The sequence below is a fragment of the Petromyzon marinus genome, chromosome 29 (assembly GCF_048934315.1).
Source record: "Petromyzon marinus isolate PM22_M1 ecotype Great Lakes invasive population chromosome 29, UKy_Petmar_22M1.pri1.0, whole genome shotgun sequence".
NCBI classification, from domain to species: Eukaryota; Metazoa; Chordata; class Hyperoartia; order Petromyzontiformes; family Petromyzontidae; genus Petromyzon; species Petromyzon marinus.
The window spans coordinates 3,495,517-3,516,186 of record NC_133695.1 but is presented as its reverse complement, the minus strand read 5'-3'; the positions used below and the strand labels follow the sequence as shown (position 1 = coordinate 3,516,186).

Below are 20,670 nucleotides of genomic sequence, written 5' to 3'. Positions count from 1 at the left end.
CCGACTCCCGTTCGGCGTCTCCCACGTACAGGTCAAATCGCTGCTGGTATCTGTACGTTCACTTCACGGGCCGAGCAGCCTCCGGTGCTTTGCGCGCGTTCGCCAGCAGCGTAGTCGTTTGTTTGTTTAAGCGCGAGCAACTCGGCGCGGGGAGCACTCACTCTCCGTTCCTCTGTCCCGTGAGCGACGCACTGCACAGATTGATCGTAGCATCACCACCATAGCGCTCGCAAATATCATCGATACAAACTCAACGAGACTCAATAACTTTCGAATAACAGCTTAAAACGAGTTCAAACTGAAAGTTAAACTTTTTTATTTATTTTACCAGGTAAGGCTGAATGAATTGTGTAGCTCTTTTTCAGAAGCGACCTAGCCGATCACAAGTGATAGCTCAACCAAGTGGTTTATCATCACGTGGAAATGTATAGCAGCCATATACTCTATACACCACGTGTTTCTAAATGTGGAGGGAAAACCCGGAGGACCCGGAGAAAAATCCACGCGACCACGGGGAGAGCACGCAGACTCCAAATATAGAGGCGCTATTTGACCATACTTCACCACGCTGCTCAGCGCGGGTTGGTGAAGGCGGAAGAGCATAGACGTAGGAGCAAAGAAGCACAGTACAACACTTAACGTTGCTCGACTGCCGTTGCGTGTGGTAGGATAAACTGTGGGTACTCCCACGTCGTGGAAGACCTCTAGCCAGCGTGGAAGAGTAGGCCAAATACACTCTAGAGGAGCGCTCCAGAGCTCCCTCTAGCGGAGACCCTTCCGCCAGCAGTGGCGTGAGCGAGCAGTTGCAGGGGCTGCGCCTTTACCAACACCGTCACATCGGCAGTTTGCTCCTACAACAAGCAAATCAACATTTGTTAAATACAAATTTAAAGCTTTCGTGACTGCAGGGATTCATATTCTTGGTTCTTTCGGTAAAGTCACGTAGAAGGGCAACAATAAAAAATAAAAATATAAAACAATAACATTCTCACGACGTTTCGACTGCTAACGTTAAAAACGTTAAAACGTTAAAGAAACGCCACTTTTTTCAATGTTTCTTGCTGTGGTTTTCACACCTGATGATGATTGCTTGTGTTGCAGTCGAAACGTCGTGAGAATTTTATTGTTTTATATTTTTATTATTTTATTGTTTCCCTTCTACGTGACTTTACCGAAAGAACCAAGAATGCAAATACTGTATTTAAATATAATTCGCCAAACATCATTAATATCCTTGAGACTCAATGAGATATACAAATGACAGCACATCCGTTTTTTTAATACAATTACGTGGTTAATGCATCGCAGAAAACTCGCAGCGCCACACGTATTTGTCAATGTCAACGATGTTCAACTTCAACCGTTGTCGCGCTTAGCCAAGCCTCCGAGGCGAATTAACATCTGAATGGGGGAGCGCTTCGTTCGCATGTGAGCAGTTTACGAAGTTAAAAAGCAATAAGCAGACAATTACGCTCCGTCTCGCCACGTACAACATCAAATAAAGTTACATTTATGCCCATCAAGCCCGTCCCATCGGCCCACACCAAACCAATGTTTTTACCATTTGGCATCTCTTGAAAGTAGGCAGACTTTAAGGGCCGGTATCAACCTTCAGAGGTCTCATCAGCATAGACAGACCAGAACAATGTTGTCCAGCATAATCAGTTTGAAGCAAGCAAAGTAATTATACACCGTAACAAGCAGACCCGAATGAATCAAACAGAAACGAGTTCACAGACGATATGAAGTCGTCGTTGCTGTGATTATATAATCAGGTGAAATGGGAAATGTATTCTCTCCGTTACCCATTCCCACGCTGGCCATCAATGGAAGCAATGCAGCAGAAAAATATGTTTCTTGTAATGCACTTCTACGCTACCACATATATCTATGCTCCCAAGCCTTCATAAACCCCAACTGACCAGCGTGGCGAGGTATGGTCACACACCTTGGCCCGCACTTCCACGCCGGCTAGACTTTCTTGGGAAGAGTTAGGTAGTAAGAACCCACACTCTACTCCCATCGCTTCGAGTGACCTCCGATGGACGCAGACGAGATCGCCACTCCCCGGCCCCTCCTACCGCTGAGAGTTATTTCCATCGCATGACAACCAAAACCAATTATTCGCGAGGGATACGTTCCGGAGGGGCTCGTGAATATCAAATTTCTCGGAGAATGGTACTGGCCTACGGGGTATCATTATCGTAATGAATTACGTTAAATAAATAAATATGTAAATACGCTATTAAATACGTGGAAATTATCATATTTTTTATTAAACGTAAAGAAAATATAAATAATAATATTAAAGTATTAAATAAGTTTGTAAGTGAACTTACCTTCATCTCATCGCTTTCTTTCTCTTTCTCTCGATGCACTCGTATAGAGTTCCAGATACGATTCGTGGATACCCAAAATTGCGGATAGTAAGTTCGTGAATAACGAGGGAATGCTGTGTTGGGAAATATATTTCATTCATTGTCACTGATGGAATTTAGGCATATTAAGTACGAACCGAAATTTCATCAGATGGCTCTCTCGTGCAGCCACTGGTTACCTGCCTTTAGATCATCAACTCGCTGTAGTCCATGCGCCCAGACCAGATGCTTCACGTGTCAATTCCACCTAAGCATAACAACAGTCGTGCATTATGCGGGAACTTTTTGAAACGAGTGGGTAATCAGGTAATTAAACTTTAATTGGCCATACAAATAATGCGGCACAACTAAAGTTTATTTTGATCAATTTCTGCTCTGGCTCATGGACGACTACGCTTGGGAACCAGGCTTAGTAATCGCAGGCAGCAGCTGCCTGGACTCGAACCCAGGTTCTTCTTAGTGGCCTGACCTCTGAGCCACCCGGCCGGCCACCTACGGAACGATAACACGTGTTATGGAGGCGCGTCCCCTTTCTTCTCTTGCCCTCATTGCATCGCGACGGACAGACGCTTCATCACTTGCGATCAGCGAAGGGGACAGGGGGCGGTGGTGGCCTGATGGATCGTGTGTCCCCCCTTCGCCCCCCCCCTCCATCCTTTCTGAAGACAGCCAGCAGTTTTACGACCTGTTGGCACTGAGCTGTCTGGTAATTGTCTCTCGTTGATTGATCCCGCGGAACTTGCCTCCGCCTCTCCCGATCCCTCCCTTGCGCGCGCCTTCACTTCCAAGCTGTTTATGATACGGTTCAGAGGTCGTCCAAATGTATGTCAAGTCGTAAACGCATCCCCGTTGCGGGTTTCATTCGAAACGAGATTTACCATCCCAAGAATGGCATTACACCCCTTTGCCAAAGCAACCCTTGGCACGAAGGCCGCCTCCATACTGTGTCACTCTTCGGAGTTATTGGACCACACTTCACCACCGCTCGTCAGGGCGCGAGTGTGAAGTGATTGCGCTCAGGACCGGTTCGGATAGCGCTCGCCACCGACGTTAGCCGTGACAAGGAATCGAACTCACGGACCAGGGTTCCAGAGCGCAGTGCACTCACCACTCGCACCACGGGGCTCGTAACCTCCTGAGAACTTGAGGACACTCTGACCCTGCGGCCACTAGAGTGCCGCTGCGTTCATCACAATTTAAAATCTAAATCAAAATGCTCCTTGATTAAAATCCCAATCTTTGTTAAAAGTCACACCCCCTCAATAAACAAAACTATCCTTAGGCAATCGCCTTAGCCAGCAAAGCCCGCTCACAATCACCGCCATGCAAGCACAAAAAACAACCCCGAAGAATCGACCTTGCATCGTGACCCTGAGTCGCTCCTGACAAAGACGCCAGAGACTTTGGAATTTCTTTTGATTGTCGCACGGCCGAGGCCATGGTGGTGGCGGTGGCTGCTTTGGGCCTTCTCGCTTGGACTCACGGGGATCTTGGCCACTGCACGGACACGCAGAAAGGCAGCAGCTTCGCTCTCTCTCTCTGCAGTAGAAGCCGGGGGGGTGGTGGGGGGGGGGGTGTCTGCTGTATAGCCAACAATAGCAGCACATAAGAGGGTTTTTTTTAGATCGCGTAAATATATACATATATTTTCTATAACATTTCTAAATATAATTGAAAAAAAACAACAACTATATTATATTATTGGATCTTTCGGTAAAGTCACGTAGAAGGGAAACAATACAATGATAAAAATATAAAACAATAAAATTCTCACGACGTTTCAGCTGTGGTTTTCACACCTGATGATGATTGCTTGTGTTGCAGTCGAAACGTCGTGATAATTTTATTGTTTTATATTTTTATTATTTTATTGTTTCCCTTCTACGTGACTTTACCGAAAGAGCCAAGAATATGAATCCCTGCAGTCACGAAAGCTTTAAATCAAAACAACTATATTTACATAAACATTTATATATGTACGCGATCTAACCCAAAACAACCTCTATTCTGGATCGTATTGTTCGCGACAGCCTGCGTGTTACACAGCAGCACACGCACACAAGGAGAAAGTTCCCCCGTATGCCCTTAACAGACTATTTGGGGCAAGCGCTGTTAGCGAGCGCCTACGGGAATTCGCTACAACGAGAAACGTCGTTGATTGTACGTACCGCATATGAATTTGAATATATTTGTGGCTCAGGGGGGCACTTGAACGGAATTTCGGTGGTAGCTCTGTAATATCCGCTTTCTGTGGGTTGTGCTGCACTTCGAGAGCTCCGCACTGAATTCCTCTGCCGGGTCATCAAATAGCGAGAGAGAGAAAAATCATTTAATAATTTGTGTGATCGCAACGGTTAGCATGTGGAACCACTCAAAACAATCATTACTCATTAGAATTTGGATACCACTGGGGGATTCGTTTGATAATTTTTTAACGCAATGAACATGTCTCCTGACAGGTATCGTGTGCCATGCCTGCTGCCAGTTGGTGAGAGAGGGGGGGAGAGAGGGCCCGACTCCATCCTCTCCACCACAACATCCATCTCTCTCTCTCTATCTCTCACCCTCTCTCTATCTCACGCTCTATCTCTCACCCTAACTCTCTATCTCTCACCCTCTCTCTATCTCCCACCCTCGCTCTCACTCTCTATCTCTCACCCTCTCTCTAACTCACCCTCGCTCTCTCTATCTCCCACCCTCACTCTCTATCTCTCACCCTCTCTCTATCTCTCACCCTCTCTCTAACTCGCCCTCGCTCTCTCGATCTCCCACCCTCGCTCTCACCACCATGGCCCTAAACTCCTCCTGGGAGTCGCCACCCTTCGGGCTCAACGGCAGCGCGGGCAACGCGACGGGCGGCCACGGCGCGATCCTCGACGAGGCCGTCAACGCCGTCACCACGGCGGTCCTCGTGGTCACCATGGTGTCGCTGGGCTGCACCATGGAGCTCGAGCACATCGGCGCACACCTCAGGAAGCCCCGGGGCATTTTCATCGCCGTGCTGGCGCAGTTCGGCATCATGCCGCTCACCGCCTTCGCCTTGGCCAAGGTCTTCCGCCTGAATCCCGTGGAGGCCGTCACCGTCCTCATCTGCGGCTGCTGTCCCGGAGGGAACCTCTCCAACGTGTTCGCGCTGGCGCTCGACGGAGACATGAACCTCAGGTCCATCCCCGTCTCGCCGCGAGCGCTCGCGTTGTGTCGGGGATCCATTGTCGGAGGCGTCCGCGAGCTTCAGGTCGCTGCTGCTCGTGAGGCGACATCGGCACGGGGGGTGAACTCGCAGGCCACGGGGCTGACTCCAACTCTCTGCGGTTTATTGCCTTAAAAAAAACCGTGCCCGTTGGCGAGAACAAACCAATCGGTGACCCCTTGAAAGCGACGGCCTGACAATGATCACTTTTTTTTATTGCCTCCTTCTCCCTGCTTTTGTTTTCCCTCTGCATCACCCCCACGGCGTCTTGAGACGAGTCACATGTAGGCTCTTTGAAACGTTTCCATAAATCTCAGATGAAGGCTTCGAATGAATATGAGTTTTAATTTAAACTCATCTCACGATTTGTTGATCGTCACGTAACTCATCACAGCATCGTCGACATTATCATCATTCGGCTGCGTGTGCGTGCATGCGTTGCGATTCCCCAATACATCGGATCAATGCATTCGTTTGATCTCAGATTTTAGCTTTCGGCGTATACTTGCAAACGTGTGCGTGGAGACAAAGGGTTGGTGGACCGTGCACACTTGTGAGATCCCCAAGCCGGCTGGTCCATATGGTAGCCAGGAGATGGCCGTACAGCTAACGGGTTTGTGAACCCACCGATGTGGACCTGTGAGTGTTCGTGCATCCCATGCATTGTGGGGGGGTTTTCTTCTCGCGATCCGCTCTTGCTTCCCACGTACGAAGGCCGGCGCGGCGCACACGAGGTGGTGGGTGGCCATCACCGGTTCTAGATATTCGTCACTGGTGCATGTAGACCTTGAGGGGGAATTGAACTCGGGTCGTCAAGTTCAGGGCACAGGGCACTAAGCACTCACCAATGCTTCCCACACACACAACCACCTTCAATGGAATTGGCCCAACATGCAGTGCAGGATTTCTGAAACACAACTTGGTGACTCATGGAGCCTTTCGGCAATAAATAATCCATAATCATCACTATGCTGTCAAATGCTTTTTTGTTGTTTTTACCGCTGAGTAGGTTTTACCAGTTGTGCTGTATCTTCAGCAATTCCTGAACAAGGTCCCAGCACGTGGAGCAAACCGTCAGACAACCGTGCCAAACAACACACGGTCTGACCGGAAAAACGAACCGGAGGCATATGGACCGAAACGTCGGACGCCGTGCCGAAAAGCACGTGGCACGACCCGGAAACATATCGGAGACCTTCTGTACGGCACAACGGCAAAAACGCTACGCCGTGGTATTACTCGCTGAGGATTTTACGAACAAATCAGCAACGGGCGTCTGTTGCGCCCCACATTGCCCTTGTACTGTTTCCGTGTGCAGCATCCTCATGACCACGTGCTCCACCGTGCTGGCGCTGGGCATGATGCCGCTGCTGCTGTGGGCGTACAGCCACGGCCTGTCGGACACGCGCTTCGTCATTCCCTACGCGAAGATCTCCATCGCCCTGGCTCTCATCCTCTTGCCCTGCACCGTGGGAATCTTCATCAACGCCAAGTTCCCCAAGTATTCGCGCGTGATCCTGCGGGTGAGCACGCGGCGCCATGTGGTGGTGTGACTCAGTGTGGTGGTGGCGACTTCAGCCGGTGCAGTCCGGAAGGCTGCTCCGGAATTGTTTCGCGCCCCTCTCGCCTTATTTTTTGGTCTCACGGGCACTTATTTTGTCCTCACAGGATTACAGGGATACAGGGCACGACAGCAGATGGTCATTGCGGATTGGTGTAACTTGCACTCTAGTGGTAGTGCCTTATGCCCGACAACCCCCACTCCAAGGTAGCCTAGCTTCGATTTGGTAAAAAAAAAAATCGAGCTAGAAATTATGCCCCACGTACGCCGCACCATCAGCGCGATGCACGTGTGCTCGTAGAGTAGAAGCTGGTTATAAGCACACCCTGTCCCCCCCTTCTGATCGCCAATACCACGGTTACTGTTGCCGTGAACTCTCCTCGTTGGCACCTCCACCGCTGTTGAGGACTCGGTCTGGCAGGATGACTGTTTCGCCTCATACACCACCACCACCACACTGAGTCCCACCACCACCACCACCACACTGAGTGCCACCATCACCACCACCACCACCACACTGAGTGCCACCACCACCACCACCACACTGAGTCCCACCATCACCACCACCACACTGAGTGCCACCACCACCACCACCAGGGCACTGCAGGTCACAACGCTTCTCCGTCTGCGTCTTCCCCAGACGCGCTTCTGCGGGCCGTCTGGAAAGCTCTTCCTTCAGATATTATCAAGCCACTGGAGCTGTGCCCTTTTAAATCTGAATCAAGAACTAATTTCTTGAGAACTGCTCTTTGTCTTTAGATTGTTGTCCTTTTCCCGCACCTCCGATGTAGCACGGTTGGCTATGTACGGTGCGAAAGAAGTTCAACGTACGTACACATACATTACCGAGTTCCTGCAATCTCGCTCAATTCAATAAATTACTATCAATTATAACCACGTGTAAAAAGCAAACCTAACAAAACCGTTTGGGAGCAAGGCCATGTGGACTTATGCTCACAGTGTGATTCTATCAGATAGTTAAATTTGTGTCTCCCAGCCCCCACGAGTGAAATGTAATGGTGTGCTTATAAGAGGTGTGCTTGTATCAAGCTTCTGCTGTATTCCACACGTCGGCGTGTGCATATATATATACACACGGGGCAATCGGATGTTCTTTCGGCCAGCAAATATCTCGTGTCAGCCTCTATTTTGTGCCTCCGACTTGGCTGGGCAAACGCTTTTGACGGACGGGGCCAATTTTCATCAGGGCGGCAGCGAGGCGCGTCCGTCCTGCGTGGTTCGAGCCCACGACGGATCACCGTCACTGGAGGAGCGAGCACGGTGCCTCCCCGTGGCGCAACAACTCAACCCCTCGAACGGTCTTTCTCTCTCGCCGTGCGCCAGGGCGGGATGCTGCTCCTGCTGCTCATCTCCGTCGCGTTGGTGGTCCTGTCGGCGCTGTACGTGGGCTCCGCCATCTGGCGCGTGTTCTCTCCCACGCTCATCTCCATAGGGCTGCTCATGCCCCTGCTCGGATACACGCTGGGCTTCGTCCTCGCGGGGCTCTTCCGCCTCTCATACAAGTGCGTTGTCCGCCCACACCGCCGCCGCCTCCGCCGCCCCCACCGCCCGCCCCCTAGGACCCAGACCCTCCGCCGTTCTGTCAGTGGTGGACAAAATAGCGGCACCGCAAACGTTGCCGGTGGCGGCAGGGAGCGACGAGCACCGATGTTCGCGGGTTTTTTTTATTTAACATTGACTTAATATCAGAATCATCATCAGAATCTGGAGGAATCTGATGAGCTGTGAAGCTCTTTTTCACAGATGTCCAGAGTATGGGCTGGGGTCTGCAGGTTACAACAGCAAATGATACAGCAACGCTCCGAGTGCAAAATCGGGAAAATGGTCAACAAGTCACAAAATATAAATGAATAATAACGTAATGAATGTTATAAGTATGATTTATCAAGCTTGGGGAAGGCAGCAAAGACAACAACAAAACAATCCTAAACCGCAAATAATAAAATGTTATTTTCTTATAACTTTACATTGATGTATTGACAAAAAACTCAAAACATTCGGTCTAAAGAGAAACAAAAATATATAATAGGTAACGTTTTAAGCAATGGCCTTACCTCATGGCATGCAAATTCATAAAACACATACACCACATTTTTTAAATCGTTTTTTCCTTTCGGCTACGTCCACACGTGCTTACAATATGAAACCCAAGAGCAGACATTCATGTCTAACCCTAACCCTAATCATCACGAAAACACATGAAGACAAATATTCCTCGTGCAGCCTACATCGACCGCCGGGGCAAATGCTGTTCGTGAGCACCTACTTAGGCCAGCACATCGCACGTTGTGATGCACCACGCCTCTCCCGCCTTTGTCTCCCCGGGGTCGTTATTTACGCACCGCACCAGGTACTCATTTAAAGTTGAGCCGACCGAAGTGAGACCCAGGACCGGTTGAGATATCACTCGCCACTTGTTATCCGTCGTGGTCGTGAATCGAACTCTGGTCGCCGGGTTCGTAGCGCAGTGTGTGCTAACCACTCCACCACCGCTCCCCAACAACAACAACAACAACAAAAAGCGCCGTTCACCACTAAGTTGCGAGGATGTCACTATGACGCTTGTGCCAGGCTAGGTGTACTCCGAGGCCCACGTGAAGTGTCCAATTCTCACTGACAGGAGGTCTTCGGGGACAGACTCATGTGCCGTGGGTTGACTGACCAAGATGACTGGCAGATGCACTACCTGTGCCCCCTACTGTGCCATCTTGCTGTATTTTAATCACCCTGCGCTCGTTGTTGTGAGCGTCGCTCCTCAGTACTCCACTATTGGTTTGACTGGTTACTGCCTCCTTGACGAGCCTCCACACACGCGTACGTGAATGCGCACACGGACATACATTTTGAATCACGTCTCTTTGTTAATCTGTTATATTCTGTCAGCTGGCCCACGGCCTCCAACCCACCGCAGTCGAGAATCTTCCTGTGTGTGTATGGGTATGTGTTAGTAGTGTGTGTGTTTGGGTGTGTTAGTAGTGTGTGTGTGTATGGGTATGTGTTAGTAGTGTGTGTGTTTGGGTGTGTGTTAGTAGCGTGTGTGTTTGGGTGTGTGTTAGTAGTGTGTGTGTTTGGGTGTGTGTTAGTAGCGTGTGTGTTTGTGTATGTGTTAGTAGTGTGTTTGTGTATGTGTTAGTAGTGTGTGTTTGGGTATGTGTTAGTAGTGTGTGTGTGTGTTTGTGTATGTGTTAGTAGTGTGTTTGTGTATGTGTTAGTAGTGTGTGTTTGTGTATGTGTTAGTAGCGTGTGTGTTTGGGTGTGTGTTAGTAGCGTGTGTGTTTGTGTATGTGTTAGTAGTGTGTTTGTGTATGTGTTAGTAGTGTGTGTTTGGGTATGTGTTAGTAGTGTGTGTGTGTGTTTGTGCATGTGTTAGTAGTGTGTTTGTGTATGTGTTAGTAGTGTGTGTTTGGGTATGTGTTAGTAGTGTGTGTGTGTTTGGGTGTGTGTTAGTAGCGTGTTTGTTTGGGTGTGTGTTAGTAGCTTGTGTGTTTGGGTGCGTGTTCGTAGCTTGTGTGTGTTTGGGTGTGTGTTAGTAGTGTGTGTGTATGGGTATGTGTTAGTAGCGTGTGTGTTTGGGTGTGTGTTAGTAGCTTGTGTGTTTGGGGATGTGTTAGTAGCTTGTGTGTTTGGGTGTGTGTTAGTAGTGTGTGTGTGTGTGTTAGGTATGTGTTAGTAGTGTGTGTGTTTGCGTGTGTGTTGTAGTAGCGTGTGTGTTTGTTTGTTTTGTTGTTGTTGTTGTTGTGTTTGGGTGTGTGTTAGTAGTGTGTGTGTGTATGGGTATGTGTTAGTAGCGTGTGTGTTTGGGTGTGTGTTAGTAGCGTGTGTGTTTGGGTATGTGTTAGTAGTGTGTGTGTTTGGGTGTGTGTTAGTAGTGTGTGTGTTTGGGTATGTGTTAGTAGCTCGTGTGTGTTTGTGTATGTGTTAGTAGTGTGTGTGTGTGTGTGTTTGGGGGTGTGTTAGGAGCTTGTGTGTTTGGGTGTGTGTCAGTAGCGTGTGTGTTTGGGTATGTGTTAGTAGTGTGTGTTTGGGTGTGTGTTAGTAGTGTGTGTGTATGGGTATGTGTTAGTAGCGTGTGTGTTTGGGTGTGTGTTAGTAGCGTGTGTGTTTGGGTATGTGTTAGTAGTGTGTGTTTGGGTATGTGTTAGTAGTGTGTGTGTGTTTGGGTGTGTGTTAGTAGCGTGTGTGTTTGGGTGTGTGTTAGTAGCGTGTGTGTTTGGGTGTGTGTTAGTAGCTTGTGTGTGTTTGGGTGTGTGTTAGTAGTGTGTGTGTTTGTGTATGTGTTAGTAGCGTGTGTGTTTGGGTGTGTGTTAGTAGCGTGTGTGTTTGTGTATGTGTTAGTAGTGTGTTTGTGTATGTGTTAGTAGTGTGTGTTTGGGTATGTGTTAGTAGTGTGTGTGTGTGTTTGTGTATGTGTTAGTAGTGTGTTTGTGTATGTGTTAGTAGTGTGTGTTTGGGTATGTGTTAGTAGTGTGTGTGTGTGTGTTTGGGTGTGTGTTAGTAGCGTGTTTGTTTGGGTGTGTGTTAGTAGCTTGTGTGTTTGGGTGCGTGTTAGTAGCTTGTGTGTGTTTGGGTGTGTGTTAGTAGTGTGTGTGTATGGGTATGTGTTAGTAGCGTGTGTGTTTGGGTGTGTGTTAGTAGCTTGTGTGTTTGGGGATGTGTTAGTAGCTTGTGTGTTTGGGTGTGTGTTAGTAGTGTGTGTGTGTGTGTTAGGTATGTGTTAGTAGTGTGTGTGTTTGCGTGTGTGTTGTAGTAGCGTGTGTGTTTGTTTGTTTTGTTGTTGTTGTTGTGTTTGGGTGTGTGTTAGTAGTGTGTGTGTGTGTATGGGTATGTGTTAGTAGCGTGTGTGTTTGGGTGTGTGTTAGTAGCGTGTGTGTTTGGGTATGTGTTAGTAGTGTGTGTGTTTGGGTGTGTGTTAGTAGTGTGTGTTTGGGTGTGTGTTAGTAGTGTGTGTGTATGGGTATGTGTTAGTAGCGTGTGTGTTTGGGTGTGTGTTAGTAGCGTGTGTGTTTGGGTATGTGTTAGTAGTGTGTGTTTGGGTATGTGTTAGTAGTGTGTGTGTGTTTGGGTGTGTGTTAGTAGCGTGTGTGTTTGGGTGTGTGTTAGTAGCGTGTGTGTTTGGGTGTGTGTTAGTAGCTTGTGTGTGTTTGGGTGTGTGTTAGTAGTGTGTGTGTTTGTGTATGTGTTAGTAGCGTGTGTGTTTGGGTGTGTGTTAGTAGCGTGTGTGTTTGTGTTAGGTATGTGTTAGTAGTGTGTGTGTTTGCGTGTGTGTTGTAGTAGCGTGTGTGTTTGTTTGTTTTGTTGTTGTTGTTGTGTTTGGGTGTGTGTTAGTAGTGTGTGTGTGTGTATGGGTATGTGTTAGTAGCGTGTGTGTTTGGGTGTGTGTTAGTAGCGTGTGTGTTTGGGTATGTGTTAGTAGTGTGTGTGTTTGGGTGTGTGTTAGTAGTGTGTGTGTTTGGGTATGTGTTAGTAGCTCGTGTGTGTTTGTGTATGTGTTAGTAGTGTGTGTGTGTGTGTGTTTGGGGGTGTGTTAGGAGCTTGTGTGTTTGGGTGTGTGTCAGTAGCGTGTGTGTTTGGGTATGTGTTAGTAGTGTGTGTTTGGGTGTGTGTTAGTAGTGTGTGTGTATGGGTATGTGTTAGTAGCGTGTGTGTTTGGGTGTGTGTTAGTAGCGTGTGTGTTTGGGTATGTGTTAGTAGTGTGTGTTTGGGTATGTGTTAGTAGTGTGTGTGTGTTTGGGTGTGTGTTAGTAGCGTGTGTGTTTGGGTGTGTGTTAGTAGCGTGTGTGTTTGGGTGTGTGTTAGTAGCTTGTGTGTGTTTGGGTGTGTGTTAGTAGTGTGTGTGTATGGGTATGTGTGAGTAGCTTGTGTGTGTTTGGGTGTGTGTTAGTAGCTTGTGTGTGTTTGGGTGTGTGTTAGTAGTGTGTGTGTATGGGTATGTGTTAGTAGCGTGTGTGTTTGGGTGTGTGTTAGTAGCTTGTGTGTGTTTGGGTGTGTGTTAGTAGTGTGTGTGTGTGTGTGTATGGGTATGTGTTAGTAGCGTGTGTGTATGGGTATGTGTTAGTAGCTTGTGTGTTTGGGGATGTGTTAGTAGCTTGTGTGTTTGGGTGTGTGTTAGTAGTGTGTGTGTGTGTTTAGGTATGTGTTAGTAGTGTGTGTGTGTTTGGTTGTGTGTTGTAGTAGCGTGTGTGTTTGTTTGTTTTGTTGTTGTTGTGTTTGGGTATGTGTTAGTAGTGTGTGTGTTTGGGTGTGTGTGTGTAGCTTGTGTGTGTTTGGGTGTGTGTTAGTAGTGTGTGTGTGTATGGGTATGTGTTAGTAGCGTGTGTGTTTGGGTGTGTGTTAGTAGCTTGTGTGTGTTTGGGTGTGTGTTAGTAGTGTGTGTGTTTGTGTATGTGTTAGTAGCGTGTGTGTTTGGGTATGTGTTAGTAGCTTGTGTGTGTTTGTGTATGTGTTAGTAGTGTGTGTATGTTTGGGTGTGTGTTAGGAGCTTGTGTGTTTGGGTGTGTGTCAGTAGCGTGTGTGTTTGGGTGTGTGTTAGTAGTGTGTGTGTTTGGATGTGTGTTAGTAGTGTGTGTGTTTGTGTGTGTGTTAGTAGTGTGTGTGTTTGTGTATGTGTTAGTAGTGTGTGTGTTTGGGTGTGTGTTAGTAGCGTGTGTGTTTGGGTCTGTGTTAGTAGCGTGTGTGTTTGGGTATGTGTTAGTAGTGTGTGTGTATGGGTATATGTTAGTAGCGTGTGTGTTTGGGTGTGTGTTACTAGCGTGTGTGTTTGGGTATGTGTTAGTAGTGTGTGTTTGGGTATGTGTTAGTAGTGTGTGTGTGTTTGGGTGTGTGTTAGTAGCGTGTGTGTTTGGGTGTGTGTTAGTGGCGTGTGTGTTTGGGTGTGTGTTAGTAGCTTGTGTGTGTTTGGGTGTGTGTTAGTAGTGTGTGTGTATGGGTATGTGTTAGTAGCTTGTGTGTGTTTGGGTGTGTGTTAGTAGCTTGTGTGTGTTTGGGTGTGTGTTAGTAGTGTGTGTGTATGGGTATGTGTTAGTAGCGTGTGTGTTTGGGTGTGTGTTAGTAGCTTGTGTGTGTTTGGGTGTGTGTTAGTAGTGTGTGTGTGTGTGTGTATGGGTATGTGTTAGTAGCGTGTGTGTATGGGTATGTGTTAGTAGCTTGTGTGTTTGGGGATGTGTTAGTAGCTTGTGTGTTTGGGTGTGTGTTAGTAGTGTGTGTGTGTGTTTAGGTATGTGTTAGTAGTGTGTGTGTTTGGTTGTGTGTTGTAGTAGCGTGTGTGTTTGTTTTTTTGTTGTTGTTGTGTTTGGGTATGTGTTAGTAGTGTGTGTGTTTGGGTGTGTGTTAGTAGCTTGTGTGTGTTTGGGTGTGTGTTAGTAGTGTGTGTGTATGGGTATGTGTTAGTAGCGTGTGTGTTTGGGTGTGTGTTAGTAGCTTGTGTGTGTTTGGGTGTGTGTTAGTAGTGTGTGTGTTTGTGTATGTGTTAGTAGCGTGTGTGTTTGGGTATGTGTTAGTAGCTTGTGTGTGTTTGTGTATGTGTTAGTAGTGTGTGTATGTTTGGGTGTGTGTTAGGAGCTTGTGTGTTTGGGTGTGTGTCAGTAGCGTGTGTGTTTGGGTGTGTGTTAGTAGTGTGTGTGTTTGGATGTGTGTTAGTAGTGTGTGTGTTTGTGTGTGTGTTAGTAGTGTGTGTGTGTTTGTGTATGTGTTAGTAGTGTGTGTGTTTGGGTGTGTGTTAGTAGCGTGTGTGTTTGGGTCTGTGTTAGTAGCGTGTGTGTTTGGGTATGTGTTAGTAGTGTGTGTGTTTGGGTGTGTGTTATTAGCGTGTTTGTTTGTGTATGTGTTAGTAGTGTGTGTTTGGGTATGTGTTAGCAGTGTGTGTGTGTTTGGGTGTGTGTTAGTAGCGTATGTGATTGGGTGTGTGTTAGTAGCTTGTGTGTTTGGGTGTGTGTTAGTAGCTTGTGTGTGTTTGGGTGTGTGTTAGTAGTGTGTGTGTGTGTGTTTAGGTATGTGTTAGTAGTGTGTGTGTGTTTGGGTGTGTGTTGTAGTAGCGTGTGTATTTGTTTTTGTTGTTGTTGTTGTGTGTTTGGTGTGTGTTAGTAGTGTGTGTGTATGTGTTAGTAGCGTGTGTGTTTGGGTATGTGTTAGTAGCTTGTGTGTGTTTAGGTATGTGTTAGTAGCTTGTGTGTGTTTGTGTATGTGTTAGTAGTGTGTGTGTGTTTGGGTGTGTGTTAGGAGCTTGTGTGTTTGGGTGTGTGTCAGTAGTGTGTGTGTGTTTGGGTGTGTGTTAGTAGCATGTGTGTTTGGGTATGTGTTCGTAGTGTGTGTGTTTGGGTGTATGTTAGTAGTGTGTGTTTGGGTATGTGTTAATAGCGTGTGTGTTTGGTTGTGTGTTAGTAGTGTGTGTGTATGGGTATGTGTTGGTAGTGTGTGTGTTTGTGTGTATGTTAGTAGTGTGTGTGTTTGTGTATGTGTTAGTAGTGTGTGTGTTTGTGTATGTGTTAGTAGCGTGTGTGTTTGTGTGTGTGTGTTAGTAGTGTGTGTGTTTGGGTGTGTGTTAGTAGCCTGTGTGTTTGGGTGTGTGCTAGTAGCGTGTGTGTTTGGGTGTGTGTTAGTAGTGTGTGTGTTTTGGTGTGTGTTAGTAGTGTGTGTGTATGGGTATGTGTTAGTAGCGTGTTTGGTTGGGTGTGTGTTAGTAGTGTGTGTGTTTGTGTATGTGTTAGTAGCGTGTGTGTTTGGGTGTGTGTTAGTAGTGTGTGTGTGTTTGGGTGTGTGTTAGGAGCTTGTGTGTTTGAGTGTGTGTTAGTAGCGTGTGTGTATGGGTATGTGTTAGCAGCGTGTGTGTTTGTGTGTGTGTTAGTAGCGTGTGTGTTTGGGTGTGTGTTAGTAGCATGTGTGTTTGGGTGTGTGTTAGTAGCGTGTGTGTTTGGGTGTGTGTTAGTAGCGTGTGTGTTTGTGTGTGTGTGTTAGTAGCGTGTGTGTTTGTGTGTGTGTGGTTTCAGGAAAGGGCGGTCCTGCACAGATGCCATATTTTCTGTCCGTCTGCTACAGCAGAGGTGTAGGGAATTCCAACAAGACCTACATCTCTGCTTGATTGACCTGGTCAAGGCCTATGATACCATCAGTAGGCCTGGGCTCTGGGTCGTTCTTCGTGCTTTTGGAGTACCTGACCCTCTGCTCACGATCATTAAGGACCTTCATGATGGTGAGCGGGCCCCGGTAAAACTACGTGGCCGGGAGTCAGAGCCATTCCCTGTACACCTTGGGGTGCGACAGGGATGTCCTCTGGCTCCCACATTATTTAACATCTATTTTGACCACGTAGTTCGTGAAGCCTTCAATAGCTGTACCGGGGGAATCTCCAAATGGTACAGATATAATGGGAGGCTAATCTATGCCCGGGTGCGGTCAAGGGATGGCTCCCTATTGCTCAACCACGTTATGTATGCTGATGATTTGGTAATAGCTGCTCAGTCAGAGGAGGAGTTGGAGACGCTGCTGCTGAGACTGGAGCGTGCTACTAAGAGGTGGGGCCTTACCATCAGCCCCACCAAAACTAAGCACCTGCCTGGGTATTTTGTACCATCGGACACTCCACCCCCACAACTCCCAATCGGTGATGGGGCAGTTGTGGAGAGAGTGGAGAGTTTCCCATACCTGGGCAGTGTGCTTATGACTGGCTCCAGTTTAACAGCAGAGGTCTCACTCCGAATCAGTCGAGCGGCAATATCTTTTCATCGGTTGCGTAACGCTGTGTGGAAGCTACCTGGTCTGTCGCTCCGCACTAAGCTTCAGGTCTTCTCGCCCACGGTCATTCCCTCCCTTCTCTACGCTTGCGAAACGTGGACCCCCCTAATGGAACATCTTCGCGAGTTAGAAACATTTCGGCTGGCCTGCCTACGATCCATCCTGGGTTTAACCAGACTGGATTGTGTGAGGAGCTCACAAATCCTTGAAAGATCTGGGCAGGGTCCCATCGGTGAGCTCCTCTGGCAGGCAAGGCTGCGATGGCTGGGTCATGTAGCCCGCATGCCCAGCCACCGCATGCCGAAACAGCTTTTGTTTGGCCGGATTGAGGGGGCTAGGCGGGCACGGCACGGGCTAGAGAAGAGATGGAGTGATGTGGTGCAGGAGGACGTGGAGCTGAGTGGACTTGCCGATGACTGGTACCAGCGGTGTTAAGATCGGCCTCTGTGGAAAATGCTCGTGAAGGATGCTACTGGGCAGTTGGAGGCAGTCGCCCTCCAACAACAACGGAGGACAGAGGAGTGACGCTCAGAACAACGAGCGGAGCGCCGGGTGGCTAAAGCACAGCAGGTTGGCACAGTAGGGGGCACAGGTGGTGCATCAGCCAGTCATCTCAGTCAGTCGACCCGTGGCACCTGGGTCTGCCCCGTGACCTCCAGCCAGCGGGCGTTCGACACTTCACGTGGCCTCAGGGTGCACATAGCCTGGCACAAGCGTCGTGGTGACGTCACCGCCACTTAGTGGCGAATGGCGGTTGTTGTTGTTGTTAGTAGTGCGTGTGTTTGTGTGTGTGTTAGTAGTGTGTGTGTTTGTGTGTGTGTTAGTAGTGTGTGTGTTTGTGTATGTGTTAGTAGTGTATGTGTATGGGTGTGTGTTAGTAGCGTGTGTGTTTGGGTGTGTGTTAGTAGTGTGTGTATTTGTGTGTGTGTTAGTAGTGTGTGTTTGTGTATTTGTTAGTAGTGTGTTTGTGTATGTGTTAGTATTGTGTGTGTTTTGGTGTGTGTTGTCGGGAGCGATAGTGTAGCAGTTAGCGCGCTGCGCTATGAACCTGGCGACCCGGGTTCGATTCCCGCTCACGGCCAACACCAGTGACGATTTTCTGAACCGGTCCCGGGCCTCCCCTAAGTCGACTCAGCCTCAAATGAGTACCTGGTGCGGTGTGTAAACATTGCCACTAGGGAGACAAAGGCGGTCGGGCGTGGTGCTGGCCACCCACCCCCTCGTGTACCGTTCCGTCCTTCATAGGTGCTCGCTAACAGCACTTGCCCCTACAGTCTGTTAAGGCTATATGGGGGATCTTTGATCTTTGTTAGTAGCTAGTGTGTGTATGTGTTAGTGGTGGGTGTGTTTGGGTGTGTGTTAGTAGTGTGTGTGTTTGGGTGTGTGTTAGTAGCGTCAAATATTGGAAGAAGTCACCCCCTGTGAGTGGCTGGCTGAGGTGCCATCTGTTGAGGAAGTACTGAAGGCGATCCGGAGTCTGAGACCAGGAAAGGCAGCGGGCAGAGATGATCTCCCAAGCGAAATGCTGAGGGAGGGCGGCGTTTGTGCACAGACTGCCCTATATGACATCATAACAACAGTCTGGACCACTGGACGGGTTCCGCAGGATTGGAAGGTGGTCCCCCTTTTTAAGAAGGGGGACCGCACAGACTGTAACAACTACAGGGACATCTCACTCCTCTATTTGCCGGGAAAGGTCCTGGCAAGGATTATTCAACATCGCCTTGCCCGGCATGCTGAGGAGAGGCTTGCGGAGCCCCAATGCGGTTTCACAGATGCCATATTTTCTGTCCGTCTGCTACAGCAGAGGTGTAGGGAATTCCAACAAGACCTACATCTCTGCTTTATTGACCTGGTCAAGGCCTATGATACCATCAGTAGGCCTGGGCTCTGGGTTGTTCTTCGTGCTTTTGGAGTACCTGACCCTCTGCTCACGATCATTAAGGACCTTCATGATGGTGAGCGGGCCCGGGTAAAACTACGTGGCCGGGAGTCAGAGCCATTCCCTGTACACCTTGGGGTGCGACAGGGATGTCCTCTGGCTCCCACATTATTTAACATCTATTTTGACCACGTAGTTCGTGAAGCCTTCAATAGCTGTACCGGGGGAATCTCCATATGGTACAGATATAATGGGAGGCTGATCGACGCCCGGGTGCGGTCAAGGGATGGCTCCCTATTGCACAACCACGTTATGTATGCTGATGATTTGGTAATAGCTGCACATTCGGAGGAGGAGTTGGAGACGCTGCTGCTGAGACTGGAGCGTGCTACTAAGAGGTGGGGCCTTACCATCAGCCCCACCAAAACTAAGCACCTGCCTGGGTGTTTTGTACCGTCGGACACTCCGCCCCCACAGCTCCCAATCGGTGATGGGGCAGTTGTGGAGAGAGTGGGGAGTTTCCCATACCTGGGCAGTATGCTTATGACTGGCTCCAGTTTAACAGCAGAGGTCTCACTCCGAATCAGTCGAGCGGCAATATCTTTTCATCGGTTGCGTAATGCTGTGTGGAAGCTACCTGGTCTGTCGCTCCACACTAAGCTTCAGGTCTTCTCGGCCACGGTCATTCCCTCCCTTCTCTACGCTTGCGAAACGTGGGCCCCCCTAATGGAACATCTTCGCCGGTTAGAAACATTTTGGCTGGCCTCCCTACGATCCATCCTGGGTTTAACCAGACTGGATTGTGTGAGGAGCTCAAAAATCCTTGAAAGATCTGGGCAAGGTCCCATCGGTGAGCTCCTCCGGCGGGGAAGGCTGCGATGGCTGGGTCATGTAGCCCGCATGCCCAGCCACCGCATGCCGAAACAGCTTTTGTTTGGCCGGATTGAGGGGGCTAAGCGGGCGCGGCACGGGCTAGAGAAGAGATGGAGTGATGTGGTACAGGAGGACGTGGAGCTGAGTGGACTTGCCGATGACCGGTACCAGCGGTGTCAAGATCGGCCTCTGTGGAGGAGGCTCGTGAAGGATGCTACTGGGCAGTTGGAGGCAGTCGCCCTCCAACAACAACGGAGGGTGGAGGAGCGACGCTCACAACAACGAGCGGAGCGCCGGGTGGCTAAAGCACAGCAGGTTGGCACAGTAGGGGGCACAGGTGGTGCATCAGCCAGTCATCTCAGTCAGTCGACCCGTGGCACCTGGGTCTGCCCAGTGACCTCCTGCCAGCGGGCGTTCGACACTTCACGTGGCCTCACGGTGCACATAGCCTGGCACAAGCGTCGTGGTGACGTCACCGCCACTTAGTGGCGAATGGCGGTTGTTGTTGTTGTTAGTAGTGTGTGTGTTTGTGTATGTGTTAGTAGTGTGTGTGTTTGGGTATGTGTTAGTAGCGTGTGTGTTTGGGTATGTGTTAGTAGTGTGTGTGTTTGTGCATGTGTTAGTAGTGTGTGTGTTTGGGTGTGTGTTAGTAGTGTGTGTGTTTGTGTATGTGTTAGTAGTGTGTGTGTTTGGGTGTGTGTTAGTTGTGGGGAGCGGTAGTGTAGCGGTTAGCGCGCTGCGCTATGAACCTGGCGACACGGGTTCGATTCCCGCTCACGGCGAACACCAGTGACGATTATCTGAACCGGTCCCGGGCCTCCCCTAGGTCGACTCAGCCTCAAATGAGTACCTGGTGCAGTGTGTAAACGTTGCCACTAGGGAGACAAAGACGGTCGGGCGTGGTGCTGGCCACCCACCCCCTTATGTACCGTTCCGGCCTTCATAGGTGCTCGCTAACAGCACTTGCCCCTACAGTCTGTTAAGGCTATACGGGGGATCTTTGTTAGTAGAGTGTTTGTTAGTAGTGGGTGTGTGTTAG

General features: G+C 48.9%; 1 protein-coding gene across 2 annotated transcripts in view; it reads left to right on the top strand.

The window, feature by feature from the left end:
• The window catches only part of LOC116947338 (hepatic sodium/bile acid cotransporter-like), a 28,400-nt gene that overhangs the window by 659 nt on the left and 7,071 nt on the right, over nucleotides 1–20,670 (top strand). For both annotated transcript variants that reach the window (XM_076070464.1, XM_032962951.2), the window contains exons 2-4: nucleotides 4,838–5,540; nucleotides 6,887–7,091; nucleotides 8,474–8,652. In XM_076070464.1, the coding sequence (XP_075926579.1) occupies nucleotides 5,167–5,540; nucleotides 6,887–7,091; nucleotides 8,474–8,652 (758 nt within the window). In that variant the 5' untranslated portion in view covers nucleotides 4,838–5,166. The remainder of the gene's footprint in view (nucleotides 1–4,837; nucleotides 5,541–6,886; nucleotides 7,092–8,473; nucleotides 8,653–20,670) is intronic.